The sequence below is a fragment of the Pan troglodytes genome, chromosome X, assembly GCF_028858775.2.
Source record: "Pan troglodytes isolate AG18354 chromosome X, NHGRI_mPanTro3-v2.0_pri, whole genome shotgun sequence".
Lineage (NCBI taxonomy): Eukaryota > Metazoa > Chordata > Mammalia > Primates > Hominidae > Pan > Pan troglodytes.
Window position 1 is genome coordinate 36573281 of NC_072421.2, and position 23567 is coordinate 36596847.

The 23567-nt window shown below is 33.9% G+C and overlaps 1 protein-coding gene across 1 annotated transcript in view; it reads left to right on the forward strand.

Moving 5' to 3' along the window:
- Positions 1-23567, forward strand: part of CFAP47 (cilia and flagella associated protein 47) — a 463486-nt gene that overhangs the window by 27607 nt on the left and 412312 nt on the right. Inside the window, exons 4-11 of the mRNA XM_054677051.2 lie at positions 562-700; positions 3379-3607; positions 4052-4212; positions 5842-5969; positions 8212-8447; positions 18564-18753; positions 19624-19837; positions 22769-22924. Of these exons, the coding sequence (XP_054533026.1) occupies positions 562-700; positions 3379-3607; positions 4052-4212; positions 5842-5969; positions 8212-8447; positions 18564-18753; positions 19624-19837; positions 22769-22924 (1453 nt within the window). The remainder of the gene's footprint in view (positions 1-561; positions 701-3378; positions 3608-4051; positions 4213-5841; positions 5970-8211; positions 8448-18563; positions 18754-19623; positions 19838-22768; positions 22925-23567) is intronic.

Genomic DNA, 23567 nt, shown 5'->3' on the forward strand with positions numbered 1-23567 from the left:
TCAAAGCTTCTATTTTGTTACTTGTAAAATGGAGGTAATGATTGAAAATATTATATCATAGATTATTTATGGAAATTAAATAACCTATGCAGAGCTCTTAACATAAGTGTCTGAACGTAGTAAGCAGATAATTTTAACTATTGGTGAGACTTGAATTCTAACAACAGGATCATATTTGTTGGGTGACCTCAGAGATTGGACTTACAATTAAAGCTTTAATTCTTGGTACACTGTAGACCATCTGCTCCAGGGGTATTCAATCTTTTGGCTTCCCTGAGCTACGTTGGAAGAAGAAGAATTGTTTTGGGCCACACATCAAATACACTAACACTAATGATAGTTCATGAGCTTAAAATATCTCAAAAAATCTCATAATGTTGTAAGAAAGTTTATGAATTTGTGTTGGGCTGCATTCAAAGCCGTCCTGGGCTGCATGTGGCCCATGGGCCATGGGTTAGGCAAGCTTGGTCTACTGGGTAAAGTATGTTGGTCCCCTACTGAGAGTGTACATGCAACATTGTAAGGGTCCACATGTAAATCAACTGCTCTTATTCCCTATAGGCATATTTAAGGCAGAATACCACGGCCAATTACCCATCCTCATTTTTCCAACTAGTGGTATCGTGGATGCTAAGTCGTCAATGGTTATTAAAGTAGATTTCTGTGCAGACCAGCCAAGAATTGTAGATGAAGAGGCAATGTGAGTATATACTGTGGTTCTAAAAATTATAATACAGATCTCAATGCTTTCCCGTTTAACCCTGCAGATGTGACTTTGATTGTATGTTAGCTCCTTTGTTCTTCCATTCAGCGTTGTTCATTGAGTCTCTACTATTTGCCAAGCAGCAGGTTTTTAATAAATGGGAAGAACTAGAGGATAGCATATGGGTACACATAACAGGATCTTCTATTTTGAATTTCATTGAGGTGAGAGAGTGGACCAGAGAAGGGCTCCACTAACAAGGTGATAGTTGAATCAAATACTTTTTCGTGAGTAGTAATTAGCCAGGCAAAGAGCAGTGATGTGATTTGGTGTGTGTGTGTGTGTGTGTGTGTGTGTGTGTGTGTGTGTAGGGGTGGTGGGAGTTAGTGATGGGAGTAGCATAGAGGAGGGATTTCAGGCAGAGCAAGTAACATACTGGAAATCCTAGAGGCAAAAAGACAGTATTGCACACCAAGGCATCTTTGGCAATGTAGAATTAAAAAGATGGAGGTGGGGAGTGACAGGAGACAAGACCAGAAAAACCAAATGGAATGTCTAGTTTGAAGGGCTTTGTAGTCCAACATTTTTGTGCGGTATGTCTTAATTCATTGCTAGAATGTGCAGTCAATATAATGGGCCATCACCAGTATTTTTAACAAACGACTTAAAAATATCAGAATGCATCTGTGGAGTGTGTGTGTGTGTGTGTGTGTGTGTGTTCCGGCATTGGAATATAAAATACTTTTTTTTACTGAAGGTCACAGTCATAAATATGTGATAAACAGATGTGAACCCTGATAGGAGCTTGGGTTTTATTGTGAAGGCTATGAAGTCTTAGGAGGGTTTTAGGATGAGAGTGTCATGATTAGTTTGTATTTTAGAAAGGTCATGCTAGTGGCAGTGTGCAAAACAGACCAGGGAGTACAAATGTGGAGTGAGAAGCTTGACTAGAAATTACAGTAAAGCAAGAGGAAAATGATAAAGGTCTGAGATAAGGTCAACTGAGAAGACTGATAGAAGTGTGCAAATTGGAGATAAGTTGTAGAAGTAGATTTGACTAGATTTGGTGACTGATTGTAGCAAAGGAAGATAAAAGGTGGAACAGGGTTATGGGAGAGGATCTTAAATTCAGTTTTGATATGTTGGAATGGTTTTACTTTTCAGATTCCTGGTGGAGCTGGCTGCAGCTTATTAAATTATCTTGAGTCCCAGAAAGAAATTTGATTTAGATGTACAAGTTGAATGTTCCTTACTCAAAATACTTGAGATCAGAAGTGTTTTAGATTTCAATTTTGTTTGGATTTTGGAATATTTGCATTATACTTACTAGTTTAGTAACCCTAATCTAAAAATCTGAAATCCGACATGCTCCAATAAGCATTGCCTTTGAGTTTTATATTAGCATTCAAAAAGTTTGGGATTTTGGAGCATTATGGATTTCATATTAGGAATACTCAGCCTGTATAGGGTTGAAGATCATCAGTGTATAAGTGGTAGAAGAAACAGAAGTGTTGAGAATAACTTTGAGAAGGAGAGTAGAATGAGAAACAGTAAGAGAAAAAACACTACTATTCATGTTAACTATTTATCAAGTTTAAAAAAGGTCCCAGTCTTAGAAGAGTGAGAAGGTGGGGCCTGAGTGAGTTAAAAGAAAACCTTGAAATTATGGTGTCAAGGAAGCTAAGGGAGGAGCAATTCAATGCCCAATGTTATAGGATATAGTGTAAGATAAGGGTTAGGTGATAGTTGTGGAGTAGTCAGTTATCTGTGGTATCTGATGGGCCTAAATTGAAAGATTGCATTTATGCCAGAGTGGGATAAAATGAAAGAGCAGTTCCCAAAGAGAACTGAAATTCATTTGAGAAGTGAAGTTAATGGGGAAATGTTTATTTCAGCAAAGAAGTGGGATTTTTGTTTCGTTTTGGTTTTGAGATGGGGTCTCTTCCTGTCACCTTGACTGGAATGCAGTGGTGCAATCACGGCTTACTGCAGCCACGACCTCCCACGCTCCAGCAATTCCCCTACCTCAGCCTCCAGAGTAGCTGGACCTTAAGGTGCGTGTCACCATCCCTGGCTATTTAAATTTTTGTTGTTGTTGTTGTAGAGATAGGGTCTCACTGTGTTGCCTAGGCTCGTCTCGAACTCCTGGACTCAAGCAATCTTCCCTCCTTGGCTGCCCACAGTGCTAGGATTACAGGTGTGAGATCACACCCAGGCAGCAGTGGGTTTTACTGAGGTACGTTAGATTGTAAGGAATTGAGGTGTAAGGATGGGGATAAGATAAGCTGTTGGACTTGGGAGATGAGAAGAATTAGAAAAGAATTTCAGAATTTGAGAGCTAGAGGTAACCATACAAATCATTTAAATAATTGGCAATATGAATATGCCATTGAGTTTTTTCTGGGTTCAATTCATGAGATTGTTTTACAACTTTACTGTTTCCTGAAGACAGTGAATTAGGCTGCACATATGCCATTCCATTTTGTAGATTCAGATATACAGAAGAACCTGATAACCTCTGGTATGTACGTGAAAGGAACTACTCTTAGGCTACTGAATTTTAATGATAATGTGATTCTATAAAGTTTCTGTTTGTCGAAATGTGTGGGAGAAAAAAAAGTATATAGAATTCTAATTAAAATATGTATGTATGTGCATATCTTATTATCCCGTAGAGTGATTTTGCAAGGTCAACCTGAGCTGCTCTTGAGTATCAAAGCTCATGTGGTTGAGCAGATTATTGAATTATTAAACATGAGTAGTGACAGAAGGCTGGAATGCATACACTTTGGTCCTGTTTTCTTCGGATCATCAAAAATTAAACATGCACGTATATACAATAATAGCCCAGAGCCCATAAATTGGGTGGCCATAATACAAGATGATGCCGTGGGAGAAGAATTGGTAAGTAAATGGTGCGACGGGGATATCAGGTATTATGACTTAAAAGAGATTGTGTTAAATCTACTAATAGCCAACAAGCTTTTTAATTATTCAAAATATCTTTTAACATGGGCAGATAGATTTGATTTTATGTGTATCCAATAGCAACCTCAAAAAATTCAGAAATTAAGCTAACATTTATAGTAATATATATCTGAAGTAAACCAGACAAGTGCTTCTTATAGATCAGTGGCTAATTGAAGGTATTTCTGTTCTCATCAATTTTTTAATCCTTTTTCAAATTGTATGATGTGCCTTGGTCAAATTTATGTGTAAATGTTACTTTAAAGATAGATATTTGCTATTTCCTAGATTCTGGAATTTCAATAATTATTTTGTAACCTCCTCAAAAAATTTTTTTGTGTTTTGCCTTAATACTCTTTTATATCTGACTTTATATTACAGGGTACAGATATTCAACAAAGAACAGATATTGCTTTAAATAATCTCACCTACATAAGAAAAATAAAGAACATAGATACTACTATCATTATCTCCTGTCTTCCTAATGAAGGGACTTTACAACCTTATCAAAAGACTGTAATTACATTTTGTTTCACCCCAAAGTAAGCAAAAATTAATTTCATTGTAATGTTAAATATTAATGGAAAGTATATTAACCACACTTTAATCAGATTCACTTTAATACTATAATAGTAAAACTTGCCAGAAGGCACAAGTCAGATTTTTCTTGTCATGGTTCTAGATGTTTCTAACATGGTTAGTAATATTTCTAATAATTCTAAATATGGTTCTAAATACTTCATGTAAAGTTAAAAATCTCCCTAGACCTTGTGGAAATGGGGTGGTGGAAGTGCAAGTTTTGAGTTGTTTTGGAGTGTGGCCCCAAATTGTTTGTGCAGTCAAGACCTTGTTGTCCCCACGAATAGTCAGGTGCATGCAGCATGTCGTAGGTCCCTCCAAAGAGGATGCAATGCTTCTGGCAGGGCAAAATTATTGCTGACTATCCTAAGTATTAAACCTATAGCACCTTCCAGGGATCAGTCAAACTTGTTTGCTGAAATTCATACAGACTTTTAGCACTTAAGCCAGTGTACATTTTTCATAATTCCATGAACTTTGTTTTGTTATTAAATTTGAAGAGCATGCTGTTTTAAATATATAATAGCAATTTCAGTGACACCTTGATAGGTTGTAATATGTGTGAACTGATTCAATTGCAAGAATATTTTCCCTTGTTTGGGAGAGGGTAATGTTTAATGTACTTCTTGTTTGTGGAACAGGGTTGCCTGTTGAAGATTGAGCTTGCTTTAATTTAAAGAGGTTAATAAATCAAGTAATTGTTCTATATGTAAATCCACAATTGCCTTATTAATGATACCTTCATACAAGTAGTTTCTTTGGTGAATCTGTAAGATTCTGTTTAATACACAATCTTTGAAATTTCAAATATTCTATTCTTTTTTCATGGCAGCATGTTAACTTGAGAGTCTAGCATAGAATCATAGGTATATGTATGATTTGAAGTCTTAGTTAAATGTGTTCTGACGACACTATTTGTATTCATATTTAATATTACATGTCAGTATTTTGTAAATGTAGTTGAGTTTGCACTACTAGAGAGCTGACCTCTAGGTAAGGCAGGTAAAAATAGCCAATGAGCAGACCTATGACATAAACCATCTCTGCCTTTACTCCTATTTCCCTTCTTCCTAGCCTTCCTTTCCTTTTCTCCTCAAACAAAATTTAACTGTTAGCAATTCTTGTTCTCCAAATTACTTGTCCACAACAAGAGCATGGCTGGCAATATGCACTTAGTACATTGGGGAAGACAAATTTGTAACAAATGTTTTTTATTATGCCCAAGAGTAAGATGGACTATTGTAAAGAATTAATCAGAGTCCTTAGTTAGAGATGAATTTTGCCTGGAAAGAAAATTCTTTGCAGAGAAAGTGGCATTTGAGCTAGACCTTGATGACTTGGTATATTTAAATTACTCTTGTCTTGACGATGTTGGCACGAACTCATTTTTCTCAGCTTTATACTCTGTAGCCTTCTTTTGGCAAATCTCTCTGGCTGTGCAGTAAATTTGGATAATGGATTACAGTTGTATTTTCATTCCTTAACATTCATTTGCTTGCATAGATTTAAAGATTGGATTGATATTTCCTCTTACAAGGTGATAAAGTATATCACCTTTGCTTTAAAAATAACTCATTGTGATTTTTTTACAGGCTAATGGCTGTTGGTAAAAAGGATATTGGACCTTCATACAGACAGGACTATGCTCTCTTTTTGAGATTTGAGTCCGTAGGAAGTAAAGATGGATTTTTGAGAGATGATGACTATAAAACCATCAAAAGTAAGTGTGAAATTAACAAAATTATCAAATCCGTAGCCATTTAAATTGTTTAAAAATTTGAACATGAATATCTGTAGAGACAATCTAATAAAATATATAATTATTGAATAGAAAAAAAAGCAAACATGTTCAAGAGACCTTAAAGTGTCATCTGTGGCATGTTAAGAAGTCAACTTCACAATCATTTACATAATAATTTTCCAGATTAGAAGTTAGGTTATAATTTTAAATGATGTTAGATAAACATGATGATCTAGAGTTTAAGGAATAAGAAAAAAAAACCCCGGATTTGTTTTCTATGTATGCCTAGGTTTTTTCTCAGGGATTGGTATGGGGACAAATGACCCTTTCCATCTCTACTAATCCTTCAGCTCTCTTAGAATCTACAAATAGGAACAGTAAAAAACAAGATCTAGAGATCTAGTTAGTAGGGTACAGGACAGTGTTATTGGATACTGATAATTGCACATGTTTTGCAGGCCACATGTCAATATGCCTTATATGTTTTATATTCTCAGGTTATATTAGGTTGGTTGTAGTGAGGAAAAAAATGGAATGGGACTTGGAGTTCAGCTTAGCAAGACAGATCAAAGAGAAAATAGAGAATTAGGAAGGTTAGGAATCAAATCCAGGAAAATGAGCTATACCAAGGAGGGATTAGATCACCATCCTGGATATTTATGCAAATCGAGTATGTCAGTATAAGTGATATTGAGCAGGATTTAACTGTATTCCTTGGGCATAAATGGATTGTTTTGTTACTATTTATATTGTGTTATGTGATACTGAGCTACGTCTGCTGATCCTAGACAGCAATGAGAATTCCACATTTGTACAAAGTTTACAGGTTAATCCAGTTTTGAATAGCCAGGGATGGAGTTACTAGGTTTGCCTTAAAGGTAATTTAGTCTAAGATTGGCTACTAAGAGCATTAGTGAAAAAATGCAAACTCTTTTTCTTTGGTTCTAGTTACACTGCTCTCTCTCTGCAAAATTGTTCTTCTGTTATCATCTTTCTAGTTTCCAAAAAACTTCATGTTTATATTTTTGCCCAGCTTCTATTCCATTGTCCATTTTTCTAATTATTCTTTTTCATGTGCACTTATATCTGTTGGTCTGTCTCCCACAATGACTGAGTGAAAAGCCTCTAATTCTATGAAATTCAGCTTTCAGCTTACATTGGGTCTGCACATGGGAATCTGATTGTGTTGGAGAAAAACACACAACCTTGTTGAGAGGTTTCACTTTGTATCTATAATCACTAATCCCAAGTGAGTTCTTTAAGCTGTTTGGCATTCCCTATTGCATTCACCCATTCATTCACTCTTACACAATCTGAGATGAATATCACACACCTTTTATTCTCTCCTCAAGTCTCCACTCTTTCCTCCTTCGTCTTCACTTGTAAGCTTGAACACAGAGTGGTCTAGTAGACATTTCCATAAGAATATCTACTAGGTATCTCAACTTAACATGTCCCAAACAGAACTCCTGATTTTTCCACAACCGGCTCCTCCTTCAGTCTCTTGTTTCAAGAAATGGCAATTCCATCATTTTGGTTGCTAAGGCAAAAAACTTAGAGTCATCCTTTATCACTTCTTCATTTCCCTATTCTGTGTCCAATATATCTGCAAATCTTCTTAAGCCTACCCTCAAAAATATATCTAAAAATCTGACAATTTTTCTCCATTTTTCTACTCTTCTCCTCCAGCCATTTGTTCTTTAAAGGCGTTTGAACATGACAGGCAAGTTCCTGCCTTAGCGTATTTGTGCTTGCTGTTCTCTCTGCCTGGAATAAACTTTTCCTAGATTTTCACATTTTTTTCCAGACTCCCTTTATATCTTGGCTCAAGTATCTCCCTATCAGAGAAGCCTTTTTGGACATCTCTACATAAAACAGAATCCCCAAGACCTTGTACTCTGTCTCAACCTGTCTTACCTTTACCCATAATACTTATTTTCTATGAAATGCTGTGTAAACATATAACATTATTTGGTTGATTATTGTCAATGTCACCTCACTAGAATGTAAAGTCTGTAAGAGCAGGAATGTTGTCTCTTTTATTCACTGCTGTATCCGCAAGGCGTGACACAGAGAAGACACTCAATAATTGTGTTGAATGAAAAGATTGAATGAGCTACCCAATTTGCATTAGGTATTTCAGACAACAAATAGACTAAGCAAATATATTCTGGATTCCCCAAACACTTTTTATGTTCAACAGCTATTATTGCTTTTACAGGTGAACGATTTCAGAAAGTGGAATTAGCACTGACAGGCACAGGACTTCCTGTTTTACTACAGTTTGATCCAGGACCGGTTCTTAATTTTAAACCTTGTTTCATGGGTGAACGTTCAGAAATTCAGTGCATCATAAAAAATCAATGCGAATTACTTCCTGTGACGTACCACTTTAAAAAAACTGCAAATTTTGAAATTGATCCTGAAAAGGGCAAGATTACTGGAGGGGGTATGGTGGTAAGATAATTTTTCTTTGCTTTTACATGGCAGCTAACATTTTAAGGTGTGCTAAAATGCTATGCAGAGGATTAGAAACAACATGTGTTCTACCAGTGTTTATAAATTGTTTCTCTTCTGCAGCCTAGTTATGAAGATTTTTGTATTGGTACTCATATAGAATCCATAATGATTTGTTAAGTGCCTGTCATGTGCCAGTGAAAGCATTTGGCACTAGGGAATTTAAAGAAATGCAAAACATAGTTACTTCCTCTAAAATATTAGACATATACACAGGTAGGTATGGCTTAAGGAGAATATAAAACATGTTAAAGTTGTAACAAGGTGATATAGAAACTCAAATAACAGAATGTTTACTTCTAACCAGATAGAAAGGTCTCCATAGGAGAGTAATGTATGAGCCAGATATTGAAGCTTGAGTAGAATTTTGAAGTTTGAAACTGGTGATATTTACCAGGCCTAGAACTTGTACTGCTGGTACAAAGCAGAAAAAGAGAATGCCAAGGCATACCTGTGAGCACTAGGTCAGCTTCTGGTTGTCAGGAGCTGTTTTTCTTTTAATTGCTGCACAGGTAACTCTTTCCCATATCCTCTAAACCATGGGTTAAAAGACGATGGTCCACAGGTCAAATATGGCCTGATGCCTGTTTTGGTAATTAGTGTTTTTGGAATATAGCCACTCTTATTTGTTCACCTATTGTCTAAGGCTACTTTCATACAAAAAGACAGAGTTGGCTGGGCGTGGTGGCTCACACCTGTAATCCCAGTACTTTGGGAGGCCGAGGCAGGTGGATCACAAGTCAAGAGATCAAGACCATCCTGGCCGACATGGTGAAACCCCGTCTCTACTAAAAATATGAAAATTAGCCGGGCGTGGTGGCACATGCCTCTAGTCCCAGCTACTCAGGAGGCTGAGGCAGGAGAATCGCTTGAACCCAGGAGGCGGAGGTTGCAGTGAGCCGAGATCACAGCACTGCACTCCAGCCTGGTGACAGAGTGAGACTCCATCTCAAAAAAAAAAAAAAAAAAAGACAGACTTAAGTGGTTGTGAGAAAACCTATGCCCCATGAAGCCTAAAGTGTTCACTATCTGGCAATTTACAGAAAGGGTTTGCTGAACCCTGCCTTAAATATAGCAAACATGAGTGCTTTCAGTTTCTCCTCAGTTTCTTATGTTATCATATTTCTTCCACTGCAGTGATGCAGTTCATAAAGTTATTGAAGGAAGCTTTCTTCCAATTGCAATTAAGAACTATTGTATACATGTTTATATACATGCAGCTCCTATTTATATCTTACTGCTTCATTAGTATGACTCTCTCCCTCCAAATTTGGATAGATGTTATCAGTTTTCAAAGAATAGCAACAAATGTTAGCCACTTTATACTAAATGTTTTCTTTTTAACTGCTTCCTAGATTTCCTGTAGTCCAAGTCTCTTAAACCTACCGACTCAATTATTTTTCTCCAGTAACATATGCATCTTTCAAAACATATCTAATAGCTAACTCCCCAATATTATTTTTAACCCTCTACATTTATGAATTTTTCCAACACTAATAATTTTCAAATTAGTAAAAATGCGAATGTAAGAAGTATAGTAGACACTGGAGAACTGTGGCCTGCACAGACTGGTCAAATGGCCTTTGACTATTTAGAAGTGTGATAAGATTATTCTTTTTAAATAACAACTTTATTGATATGTAATTCACATACCATAAAATTCACACATTGAAGTATACAATTCAGTGATATTAATATGTTCAGAGATTGCACACGTCAGCACTAATTCCACAACGTTCTCTTCACCCCAAAAAGAAACTCCATGTCCATTAACAGTCATTCCCCTTCTCCTCATTCATCAGCCTCTGGCAAGTATTAATCTATTCTCTCTGTCAGTAGGTTTTCCAGTTTGGGTCATTTTCTATAAATATTATATTTATATAAGGCATTTTGTGTATGGCTTCTTTCATTTAGCATAATATTTTCAAGGTTCATGCACATTGTAATATGTATTAATGCTTCATTTTTATAGCCAAATTATATATTTTTTATGGATATACCACCTTTTGTTTATCCGGTCATCAATTGAGGGACATTTGGGTTGTTTCCACCTTTTGGCTATAATGAATAATGCTGCTATAAACATTCATGTACAACTTTTTGTGTGGACAGATTTTTAATACTGTCGAAATACACCTAAGAGTGGAATTGTTGGGGTCATATGAAAACTCTATGTTTAACTTTTTAAGAAACTGTCATACTGTTTTCCAAAGTGACTATACCATTTTATATTCCTACCAGCAATAAATGAACATTCCAATTTACCCATACCCTCCACCACACTTGTTAATGTACTTCTTTTTTTATTATAGCCATCCCAATGGGTACAAAGTGGCATGTCCTTATGGTTTTCATTTAAATATCCCCAGTAACTAATGATGATGAATATCTTTTCATGTACTTATTGTCCATTTGTATATTTTCTTTGGAGAAATATTTATGCATATCTATGATAGGCACAATAATGGCCCCCTAAAATATCTCTATCCTAATCTCTAGAAATTATGAACATGTGATGTTCTATGGCAAAGCAGAATTCAGGTTTCACTTGAAATTAAGACTGTTAATCAACCCACCTTAAAATAGGAAAATTAGCCTGGATTTTCCAGGTGAACCCTATATACTCTCAGGTTCCTTAAAAGTGGAAATGGAGGACAGAAAATGTGTCAGTGTCAAAGTAATGGAAGACTTTACTGTCCATTGATTTCTGGCTCTGAAGGTGGAAGGGGGTGGGGTGCATAAGTTGAGGAATGGGATGGCTTCTGGAATCTGGAAAAGGCAAGAAAGCAGATTCTCTGCTAGAGTTTCCAGAAATAAGCAGTCCTGCTGACACCTTGATTTTCATCCTGTGTTAGGCTTCTGACAAGTGTAAGATAAGAAATTGAGTTATTTTTGTCAACAAGATTTTTGGTAATTTTTTATTGCCAAAATAGAAAACTAATAGAATACATTTTACTATTTTTTTAATTGGGCTGTCTTTTTTTTTTATGGAATTGCAAGAGTTCTTTATATATTCTCAATACAAGTCCTTTGACAGATACAGAAATCACAAATATTGTATTCCATCCTGTGGATTGTCTTCCCACTTTCTTGATAGTTACCTTTGAAGGATAAAAGTAATACTTTTGATTAAGTTCAATTTATCTATTTTTTTCTTTTGTCTCTTGTGCATTTAGTATCATATCTAAGTAGTCATATACTGTCTGAGGTCATTAAGTTTTGTTTCCATGTTTTCCTGTAAGAATTTTAGCTCAAACTGTTAAATCTATTTGTTGGCCAGACGCGGTGGCTCACGCCTGTAATCCCAGCACTTTGGGAGGCCGAGGCGGCCGGATCATGAGGTCAGGAGTTCGAGACCAGCCTGACCAACGTGGTGAAACCCTGTCTCTACTAAAAATACAAATATTAGCTGGGCGTGGTGTCGCGCGCCTGTAATCCCAGCTACTCAGGAGGCTAAGGCAGGAGAATCACTTGAACCCAGGAGGCGGAGGTTGCAGTGAGCCAAGATCGTGCCACTGCACTCCAGCCTGGGTGACAGAGTGAGACTCCGTCTCAAAACAAAAAAACTATTTGTTATTTTTTGTAAATGGCATGATTTAGAGGTTGAAATGTATTCTTTTTCATAGAGATGTCAGGTTATCACAGAATATTGTCGCATATATAAAAAAACCAATTGAACGTGAATATAAGGATTTCTAGACTAAAAATTCTATTTTGCATATCTGTATTTATCCTATGTCAGTACTACAATGTATTAATTACTGTAGCTTTCTTTTTTTCTTTTTTTCAAGACAAGATACTTCACCATGTTGGCCAGGCTGGTCTCAAGCTGCTGACCTCAAGTGATCTGCCCGCCTCAGCCTCCCAAAGTGCTGGGATTACAGGTGTGAGCCACTGCGCCCGGCCTGTAATTACTGCAGCTTTATGGTATTTTTTGAATTTGGGAAATATGAGCCTTCTAATTTTTTTCTTTTTAAAGAAAATTTTTGCCTAATGTGGGATGCTTGCAAATACATATGAACTTTAACATTAGCTTGCTAATTTCTGAAAAAAAAAAAAAAAAAAAAGGACAGCTGGAATTTTGAATTGTGTTGAATTTGTAAGTCTATTTAGGGAATATTGCCATTTTAACAATATTAAATCCTGTGATCCAGAAGATTGTATGCCTTTACACTTATTTATGTCTTCTTTAATACCTTTTAATAATATTTGTAGTATTCAATGTACAAGTCTTGCAATTATTTTAAAAATTTATTTCTAAATATTTTATCCTTATTTGATGCTATATAAATGAAATAGAATTCTTAGTTTTATTTCTGGATTATTCATTGCTAGTGCATATAAATGCATTTGTTTTCTGCATATTGACCTTGTATTCTGCAAATTTGCTGAACTCATTTATTAGTTCTGGTAGTTTTTTGGTGGATTCTTTGGGATACAGGATCATGTCACTTGTGAATGGAGGTCACTTTACATCTTTCTTTCTAATCTGGATTCATTTTATTAACTTATTTTCTTACCTACTTGTCTTAGCTAGAACCTCTAGTACAATATTAAATAGCAATGGCAAAAGGGGTATCTTGTCTTGCTCCTGATCTGAGGGGAAAGCATTTAGTCTCTTATCAAGTTTCATGTTAGCTGTAAGTTTTTCATTGACTGCCTTTATAAATTTGAGGGAGTTCCCTTCTATTCCTAGTTTGTTGCATGTTTCTATTATGGAAGTGTATTTTGTCAACCACTATTTCTGTGTCTATTAAAATGATAATGTGATTTTGTCCTTTATTCTATTAAGAGTGTGCATTACATTGACATATGGATATTAAACTTGAAATCATACTTGTACATAGTATATAATCTTTTCTACGTTTTGCTGGTTTCAGTCTGATCGTATTTAGTTGAGGATTTTTGCATATATATTCATAAGGGACATAAGAATGCAGATTTTTAAAAAATGTTTTTGATTTTGGCATCAGAATAAAACCGGTGCCACAGAATGAATTGAGAATACACTCTTCTTTTAAATTTTTTGTAAATGCTTGTGAAGGATTGGCACTAATTCTTCTTTAAACGGTTGGTAGAATTTACCACCAAAGCCATTTTGTCCTGGGATTTTGTCAGAAATTTTTTGGCTATTAATTCAATCCCTTTATTTGTTGTGGGGCTATTCATATTATCCATTTTTTCTTGGGTCAGTTTCAGTAGTTTATGTCTTTCTCTTTATAAGAATTTGCCCATGTCATTTAGGTTATCTGGTTTGTTGGTATTCAGTTGTTGATCACATAATCTTATACCCCTTTTTACTGGTGTAAAGTTGGTAGTGATGTCTTCTCTTTTATTCCTGATTTTAGCAAAGTTAGTCATCTCTTTTTTTGCTTATTAAGTCTAGTTAAAATTTTTTCAGTGTTGTTAATCATTTCAAAGATATAGTTTCAGGACTGTTGATTTTTTCCTAACATTTTCTATTATCTTTATTATTTATTACTGCTTTTGTGTTTATTATTCCTTTCCTTATACTCACTTTGAACTTACTTTGTTCTGTTTTCAAATTTCCTAAGGTGGATGGTTAGAATATTGATTAAAGTCCTTTTTAAAAAATACATTTGTTTATAACCATAAATTTCTGTCTTGTCACTGCTTTTTCTGCATTTCATATGTTTTGGTATGTTGTGTTTTAGTTTTTCTTCATCCCAAAATAATGTTGAATTCCCCTTGTGGTTTTATTCTTTAATCTATTGGTTATTTAGACATGTATTGCTTAATTTCCAAAATGCGTGAATTTTTCACATTTTCTTCTCTTATTGATTTTAATTCATTGCATTTTGGTTGGAAAACATACTGCACATATTTCAATCCTTTTAAAGTATTGAGGCTTATTTCACAGACTAACATAGTCTATATTTAAAATGTTTCATTCAAAGTGCGAATGTGTACTTTGGAAAAATGTGCATTCTACTGTAGTTGGGTAAAATGTTCTACAGGTATATTTTGGGTCTAATTGGCTTATGATGTTTTTCAGTTCTCTGTTCTTTGTTGATCACATGCTTAGTTTTTCTAATCATTATTGGAAGTGGGATATCAAAGTCTCCCACTGTTGTAGTTGAATTGCCTATTTCTTCCCTCACTTTTGTCAGTTTTTTGATGCTATTAGGTGCATATATGGTTATAATATGCATTCCTGATGTCTTGACCCTTTTATCATTATAAAATGCTCTTTTTTCAATGTAGAACTTTTTCTATCAATATCTATTTTGTCTTATATTAGTATGGGCACCCTGCACTCTTTTGGATATTGTTTGCATATGACATATTATTTTGCCATCCTTTCACTGTCAACCTATTTGTATCTTTGTATACAATGTGTACCTCTTGTGGGAAATATATAGATTATGTGTTTTTGCCTACTCCACCAATCTCTGCTTTTTGACTGCACAATTTAATCCATTTATGTGTATCCATTTATCTATTGATGAACACTTAGGTTGATTGCATATTTTGGCTATAGAATGATGCTGCAATTAACATGAGAGTGAAGATATCTCTTCAACATGTTGATTTCATTCCCCTTGGATAAATAAAATGTGTGTGTGTGTGTGTGTGTGTGTGTGTGTGTGTGTGTATGTGTATGAATACTATACAGCCTTAAAAAATAAGGAAATCTTGTCATTTGCGAAACATGGATGAACTTGGAGGATGTTATGCTAAGTGAAATAAGACATACTCAGAAAGAAATACTGCATGGCTACACTTATATGTGGAATCAAAGTTGAACTCATAGAAGCAGATAGTAGAATTGTGGTTGCCAGGGGCAGTGGATGGCGAATAAGATGTCAATCACAGAATACAAAATTTCAGTTAGACAGAATGAATAAGTTCTGAGAGTCTATTGTACAGAATGGCGACTATGGTTAATAAAAGGGTATAAATATTTTCAACACAAAACAGTAAGGATATATTATTTAGCTTTATTTAATTGTTTCAAAATTACATCAAAATTACATATTAAATACTATATATTTACTATATATTTGTATACAAACAATTTCTATTTATTAGTTGTACCTTAATAGAGCTGGGGGAAAGAAATGTAAAGAAAATCCATTTACTTTTTTCAAAAATTTTAATTTTAATTTCAAATTCTGGGTTACATGTGCAGGATGTGCAGGTTTATTACATAGGTAAATATGTGCCAATCCATTTATATGTAATGTAACTACTAGTAACATAGGATTTGCATTTGCTATTTTTCTATTTGTTTTCTATAATTACATATCCTCCTAATTTTCTATTATTTCATTACTGCTTTATTTTGTACTAAATAGATATTTTGTAATATACCATTTTAATTTTGTCATTATTTATTTTACGAAACTTTAAAAACATTTAATTTTCTTAGTGACTGCCCTTTGGGTTACATTTAACATCTTTAACATAAAACAGTCTCATTCACATTAATGTCAACTTAATTTGTATAGTATACAAAAACTTTTGCTCCAATAGAATTATGGTTCTTGTCTCCTGTTTGTGCTATTCTTGTCATACAAATAATATGTGCTTATTCTTTAAAAGCTCATCCATACTCTAATACTTATTTCTGTATGCATTGCTTTTTAAATCAGATAGGAGCAGGAAAGCATTGCAAACAAAAGTACGTTTATGCTTTTATATTTATCTATGTAGGTAGTTACATTTGCCTGTGCTCTTAATTTCCTTGTCTGAATTTGAGTTACTAACAAGTGTCCTTTTACTTCATTGTGAAGAATTCCCTTTATATTTTTGTGATGAAAATCTACTAATGATACATTCTCTTCATTTATATTTATCTGGAAATGTCTTAATTTATACTTCAGTTTTGAATGATAGTTTTGCCAGTTATAGAATTTTGCATGTACAGTCTTTTTCCTTCAATATTGGAACACACCTCTCCACTGCCTTTTTGCCTTCAGTGTTTCCAATGAGAAGTTAGCTGTTCATTTCTAAAGAATCCTTCTCATGTGATGATTACCTTTCTTCTTGTAGTTTTTCAAGATTCTCTGTCATTGGTTTCTGATAGTTTGACTTTGTTGTGTTTAGGTGTGGATCTATTTGATTTACCCTGCTTGGGTTTTGTTGAGTTTCTTTGATATGTAGATTGTCTTTAATCAAGTTTTTGAACTTTTCATCTATTATTTCTTCAAATATTTTTTCTGACCTTTTCTTTCTCTCTTCTCCTTTTTAGACTCCCATCATACATATGTGACTATGCTTGATTGTGTCCCCAAAGTCTCTGAGACTCTGTTCTTTATTCTTCATCCTTATGTATCTCTCTTCAATGTGAATAATTTCAAATGTCTTGTCTTCAATTTCATTGGTTAGTTTTTCTGCCAGTTCAAATCTGCTATTGAGTCCCTTAAGTAAATTTAAAATTTTAGTTACATTACTCTTCAATTCCAGAACATTTATTTGTTCTTTTTTATAATTTCCACACTTTATTGAAATTGTGTATTTTGTGAGACATTGTTCACATACTTCCTTTAATTCTTTTGACCTGTTTCCCTTCAGTTCTTTGAAAATATTTACAATAGTTAACTTACTATGTTTGTCTAATAAGTTCACCATTTGGATTTCCATAGGGACATTATCTATGAACTACAGCTTTCCTAGGTATTGGCCATACTTTCCTGATTATTTGGGTGTCTCATATTTTTTTCATGTTGAAAACTGGGCATTGTACATAATATAACTTGGCAACTATGGAAATCATCGCATTATTTATTGTTGCTTTTTTGTTGTTGTTTTGTTTATTTAGTGATTCTCTAGACTAATTCTGTGAAAGCTTTTTGTTTATTGTGTGCAGCCAATAAAGTCTCTACTCAGTTAATTTAGTGTTCAGCTAATGATTGGATAGAGGTTCCCTTAAATTCCTTGAATCAATAAGTCTCACAGCCTATATCAAGAGCCTCTGTATAAGTAAGTATGTTGGGGCATGTCTTCAATATTCTGTCAAGTAGTTTACAACTCTTTCTAGACTTTAATTCTTCCTTGTAAAGAGCCTCAAATTCAGCCATAGATGAGACATGAGAACTTAATTAAATCTTTTCTGGGAATATACACAGTCCTGCAGATGTGTGTCACAATCTAGGTTCCCAGGAATATTTCAGAGCTTTTCAAATACCATCTGAATATCTTGTTCTCAAGTGATTTTTAAACTTTTCTATTTGTGCATTTATTATGAATAGCCTTCTTTTAGCCTTAAATGGTAATGCCACCTCAAGTTACTGAGAAGTTAAAAAATTGCTGCATATATGCATACACAGAGTAATATATACCTATATATTTGACAGAACCCTGGAGAGAGAATTGTGCACACAGAGTGAACTCTGAATCATGTGAGACAAAACAAATATGTACATCTCTCTGGTAGTGAGGCGTTTGGAGTGTTCCAAACTCATTCTTTTCCCTCTTTTGGCTACTAGGCTAATGGTTTTCACACACAGTTGCAAGGCTGTTGTTTTTCAAGAAGACCACAAAGCTGAATTTTAAAGAATGGGATTACATCAAGTAAAAATGGCACAGTCTTCTATTCCTTCAGAGATTCAACCTTTTTTCTTTAAGTAAATACTCCTTGGATTTTTGTGAGCCTTTAGGTAATCTTCGAATATCTGAAAGGACTACATTTTGACAATTTTTATTGCCAGTGTTCTCTTTCCTCTTCTGGAGAAGTAGGTTTTTGGAAGTCCTTAATCCACCATTCTGAATTTGCTTTGGTACTATGTTTAATTTTTCTTAAAATTATTTAAGAAAAATAATTTTTAAAATAATTTTTAAAATAATTTCATTACTTAAAGTTACTAATATTTAAGAAAAATAAAAAATTTTAATAATTTTTATTAAAAAATTATTTAAGAAAAGTAATGAATATTTTAAAAGTTTGTCAATGCTGTATATTTCTGAAGTACTTTCATATTACCATTATGAACTAGCTTTCCTTGAAATTTTATTAACTGGTTTTTTTTTAGATTTGCTTTTAACTTTTTTTCTACCAATTTATTATTGGTTACTTTTCATCTTTTTTTTTAGGATGTGATGTGTTCATTTGTTCCACATCAACTTGGAGTCTTCAAAGTGAAGCAGATGATAGAGATTATTGGTTTAGTGGCAGAAGAAGATTTGCAATCTTTATCGGTAAAATCTTTCCATCACGTATATTTAGCTTTCAACAGCATCTGTAAAGCTTCCACCAAGAAAGTTGTGATGAAATTTGATCCTGGTATGCTATTGTGTAATGCCCACCTGGCTTTGTTGTTACTGTTGTTAATTTAAGATTATTTTAATATACTAATTGCTTAATTACACACGCACATATATGTGAAAGAAGTGCTTTTAGCATTTCCCAATGACCGAGCTGCAACTATCAGGTCTAAAGACATATATATATGTATATATATAAAATAATGTGGTCTGACCCAGGAGTTCTCATCTTTTAACATGCATCAAAATCACCTAAAAGGCCTGTTAAAACACATGTCATTGGCTTACATCCCAGCAATGATTATTAAGCTTGTCTGTGTTACGGCCCAAAGACTCACATTTTTACAATGTTCCCAGTAGATGCTGACACTGCCATTACTGCCATTCTGAGGATTGCGCTTTGAGTAGCACTGGTTTATTGATGTATACAGTTTATTTAATATTTTCATGGTTTTTATATTTTATTCTTCTTAGTTTTGTTGTTGAGGGAGTTTATAATATAAACTTTTTGACTATTCTGTGGATTTACTTGTTGCTACTGTTTTATCTAATTCCTCATTATCTTTTATATGTTGAACCATATGAAGTTGCTGATATTCAACTGTTTTGGACCAACAAAAAATTTAGTTTCATATGGGTAAACCTAAATCCTTCAAGTTATCATATTTTATATTTTTATATATGCATTTTTATTATTCATATTTTATTATTTTGCTAAATTGTGTTGTGTAGGTCTTTTTTATTAATGATTTGTATTTTCCAAATGTGTTTAGGAGTTGAGCATTTAAGTTAGAATCAATTATCTAGTGTATTAATTAATTCATGGTTATTGTTTTTAAAGTTGAAATTAAAAATACCATCTATAAACTTATATTCAATTCTATAAAAGGTATATTGCCTTCGATCCGTAATCCCACGGGAAAGTTTGTGGTCAAAGACTTGGCAAAACGCAAGAATTATGCACCTGTAGCAATGCTTCAATCAGCCATGACACGCACTCACAATCATCGCTCATGTGAGGAGCCAGTGAAGGATATGCTATTAGCCTTTCCCAATGACCGAGCTGCAACTATCAGGTCTAAAGACCATCATAAACATTTCAGGTAACATGAAATATTAAAACCCTGAAATTTGGAAAAGCTTAATGGACAACATGACATGCAGAAGTTTCATCAGATCCTGCTGTATAACACTAATGATTGCAATAATAATAATAATAATAATCATAAAACTGCAATTATCTTTTCATTTTTTTTTTACATGGAGTGACATGGTTGTTGAATGCCACTGTGTTTGTTTTCGGTTAGAACCTCTTTTCACCTCAATATGTACTTGCCTGGAAGTGAATGGTATATAAAATGTTCTTAAAATATGCTATTGACAAGTATAGAAGAATAATACAAATAATCATCTTTGGAAATGTAACAGGTCCTCAGAGTAGTAATGTTTATTAAGTATGGTTGAAAGCTTGAGTTTATTTAAGCTAAAAAATAAAATTGTGTAAAACAATCATGGTTATCATCATCATCATCATCCTCATCATCGTCATCTTTGTTTGACCCCCTTCAAAGGCACATTTTTAATAATCTTCCACAAAGTGAACTTAAACCTCCCCAATTAGGATGATAAAAAGTGTTCAACCTCAGTTTATATTTATCCAAATCTCAAATAAATTACTAACTTTCCAATGGTTAGTGAGAAGTGAACCAGGCATCCCGATATGCTTATCTGGGCCCTGTGCCCAGGAATAGTTTTTACACATTTGAGACCAGAATAAATTTTTTTATTTTTTTCTGCCTGCTTGTATGCTACTAGTAAAGTATCTAAACTTTATAATGGCTCTGGGCTTTCTGCACTTGTCTTTTTAGCTTTGGTTAGTCATTAAGCTCACTTAATTCTGCAGACATTTTCTTGCAATACCATTTGATTTTTAGGATACAATTGTTTTATTGTCTATGATAGGAAAAGCCCAGGTTTTTCTATAGTCTATCTTATTATTTTACAAATTCCATCCAAATTAGCCTTTTTAAAAATTATTACTTGACAAGTACCATAAAACACAGAAACATAAAAACCACTCAGACTCCATTATAAATAATTGCCATATTATAGAAAAGAAAATTCTGTTTTTTCCTCTGGCTCATTCTGTTCACTCCCACCCTGCAGAGGTGGCTTCTAGCAATAATTTTTTATGTACTTTTTTCAACTCTTTCTTAAGGTTATACACATCTATATAGAGATATATCTATGTATCTACATATGTATATATGTATATATCTATATATGTATATAGAGATATAATGTGTTAATTTAATATTAACATTTTGTTTCTGTCTCTCTGTATTAATCAAATGATCTAAAAATAGCAGAATTTTAAAAATAAGGCCAAGTATTTACTATTTATCCCCTGACCATAATTATTTTTCTCAATGAACACTTTTTCATATTAATAGTTAAGGCAGTATTTAGTCCTTATGTTTTCTGGCCAGCAATTAGTAACTTTAAGTAATGAAATAAGTTTTATAGTGTATTTACTTGTTGATAATTGTAATTTCTATTTCATTTTAATACATTTTACCTTTTCAGTTTTTGAGAATAAAATAAGGGAGGGATTTTTGTCTAGTTTTTATTTACTGCAGTATGCCTTGTGCTTAGAACAGTGTCAGGCATAGAGTAGGCATTTGGTAAATATTTTTTGAATAAATAAATGAGGAAAAATATTTTATTTCCATAGTAATTTTTGTCCCCTGTTCTTTGCATATTTTAAAAAACGTATCCTCCTTAAGCTGCAGAGATTACATTTCTAGATGTTTTTCTAAGGAGCTGATAAGGATTTAGATATGTTAATAGTCAGCTCTTTCTCATTTAAGGCATTTACACCACTACTTCTTTCCTTATCCTTCTCTCCTTGTTAGAGGTATCAGGACTTCAAATATATGTAGGAATTATTTCTAGGTTCTAAAGGTGGTTAAGTGTCTCAGATCTTGAAGGAAAATTTAAATATCAAAAATCATCTTTGAACAACAAAGCATTTGTTTCCTGTCTTGTTTTTTCACTCTCTTAAAGAAATTAACACAATTAAAGCTGTATTACTGTAAACATTGAGGAATTGTTGAAGACAAGAAGAAAAATTAATTTTCATTTGACTTTGTGACTAATATCTTCATACTTATGTTTTTTTTCTTTTTTTTCATTATACTTTAAGTTCTAGGGTACATGTGCACAACGTGCAGGTTTGTTACATATGTATACATGTGCCATGTTGGTGTGCTGCACCCATTAACTCGTCATTTATATTAGGTATATCTCCTAATGCTATCCCTTCCCCCTCCCCCCATACTTATGTTTTAATTACTGAGGGTGAATATCCTAATGATTAAGAACATTTGCTGAAGATTGAGGTAGACCAAAGCCAGAAGGTGTGAATACTTGCACATTTTTTTAATTGAAAATATATGGTGGGTAAAAAGGAAGAGCATAAACCCAGTTGAGTGAATATTAGATATAAAGTAATTTGCAGTTCTTTTATGAATTGTTTCCTCTATATAGGCTTATTGTTGATGGTTATTTCATAAGTTGTGAAGTTTAAAGGAGGTAGCATGTTTAGCAAAAAGATTCATTATTGTACATTTTTTTTTCTGATTTTGATCATAATGATCTAAAAACAGTTCACTTTTAGGAAACACTAGTCAGATTCAGATCTAGTTTCTTGGAGTCTTATCTGTAATCTAGCAGTGTCCAAATTGCCTAACTGACTAATTCTTCAAAGATGGGTTTAGAATAGGCACCATTACATCCCAGTGACCTTACAACGGATTTTTTTTTATTAGATTAAGAAAAAATAGGCTTCACTCTAGTTCTACATTCAATCATGTCTTGATATAGAACAGCATATGAGGGGAAGGACTAGAATCTGTCCTATTTGCTATTCCACATCCAACACCTGATATAGAAATTGGCTAGGAGGCTCTCAATAAATACTGATTGAACAAATGCATATATAAAAATATTAACATGACTTGCTTATATTGCAGGCCAATTTTCACAAAAGTTCCAAGATTTAACTGTGTGAATCATGATTTTGCATATACTACATTTGAAAAACAGCAAAAGAAATTACATGAAAACTATTATGCAATGTATCTTAAATATTTAAGAAGTGTGCGCTTGCAGAAGAAACAAGCAGAGAGGTAATGTTCAGTTCCTCAAAAAATATGCAACAGATCATGGTGTCTACAGAGTCAGAATTTTTTTTTAACTCCTTGGTTTCTTTTTATTTTAGATATTGTAAACTACATTTCAATACGTGATAAAAGCAAAACACTGAGCTGCTTTAACTACAATTATTTCTTTTGTTACCGTTTGACTTGGAATTGTCTTAGATGGGTTTCCCCAGAAGCAGATCTTGAGATAGGGATTCCGGTGCCTATGATTTATGGAGTGTGTGCTCTCAGGAGAAACCTGTACAGAATGAGGGAAGCAGAATAGGGAAGGAGTGAGAGCTGAGGAAAAATGTGTTTCAAATAAAGTTGACACTCAGGGTCTCTTGAGACTAAATTTTACCACAAAGTTGTTGCTGGCTTGAGCCAAAGGGGCTTGTCTTTTGTGTTCCATATCAGTCATTGGCTGTCCTTGGGTGTGGCAGGCATGAGCATAATTTCCTCGATGAGATGTTTGAGAAGGGAGTCTCCTCAGCAGAGGACAATTTTATGTGGATTAGTGCACCAGTCTGGTTAAGTGGATATGAGTGAGGCAGCAGCAATATGCACTATGGGAAAGGCTTGAATTTACAGATGCATTTTTGAATGACTTGACCTCAATTACTGATTATTA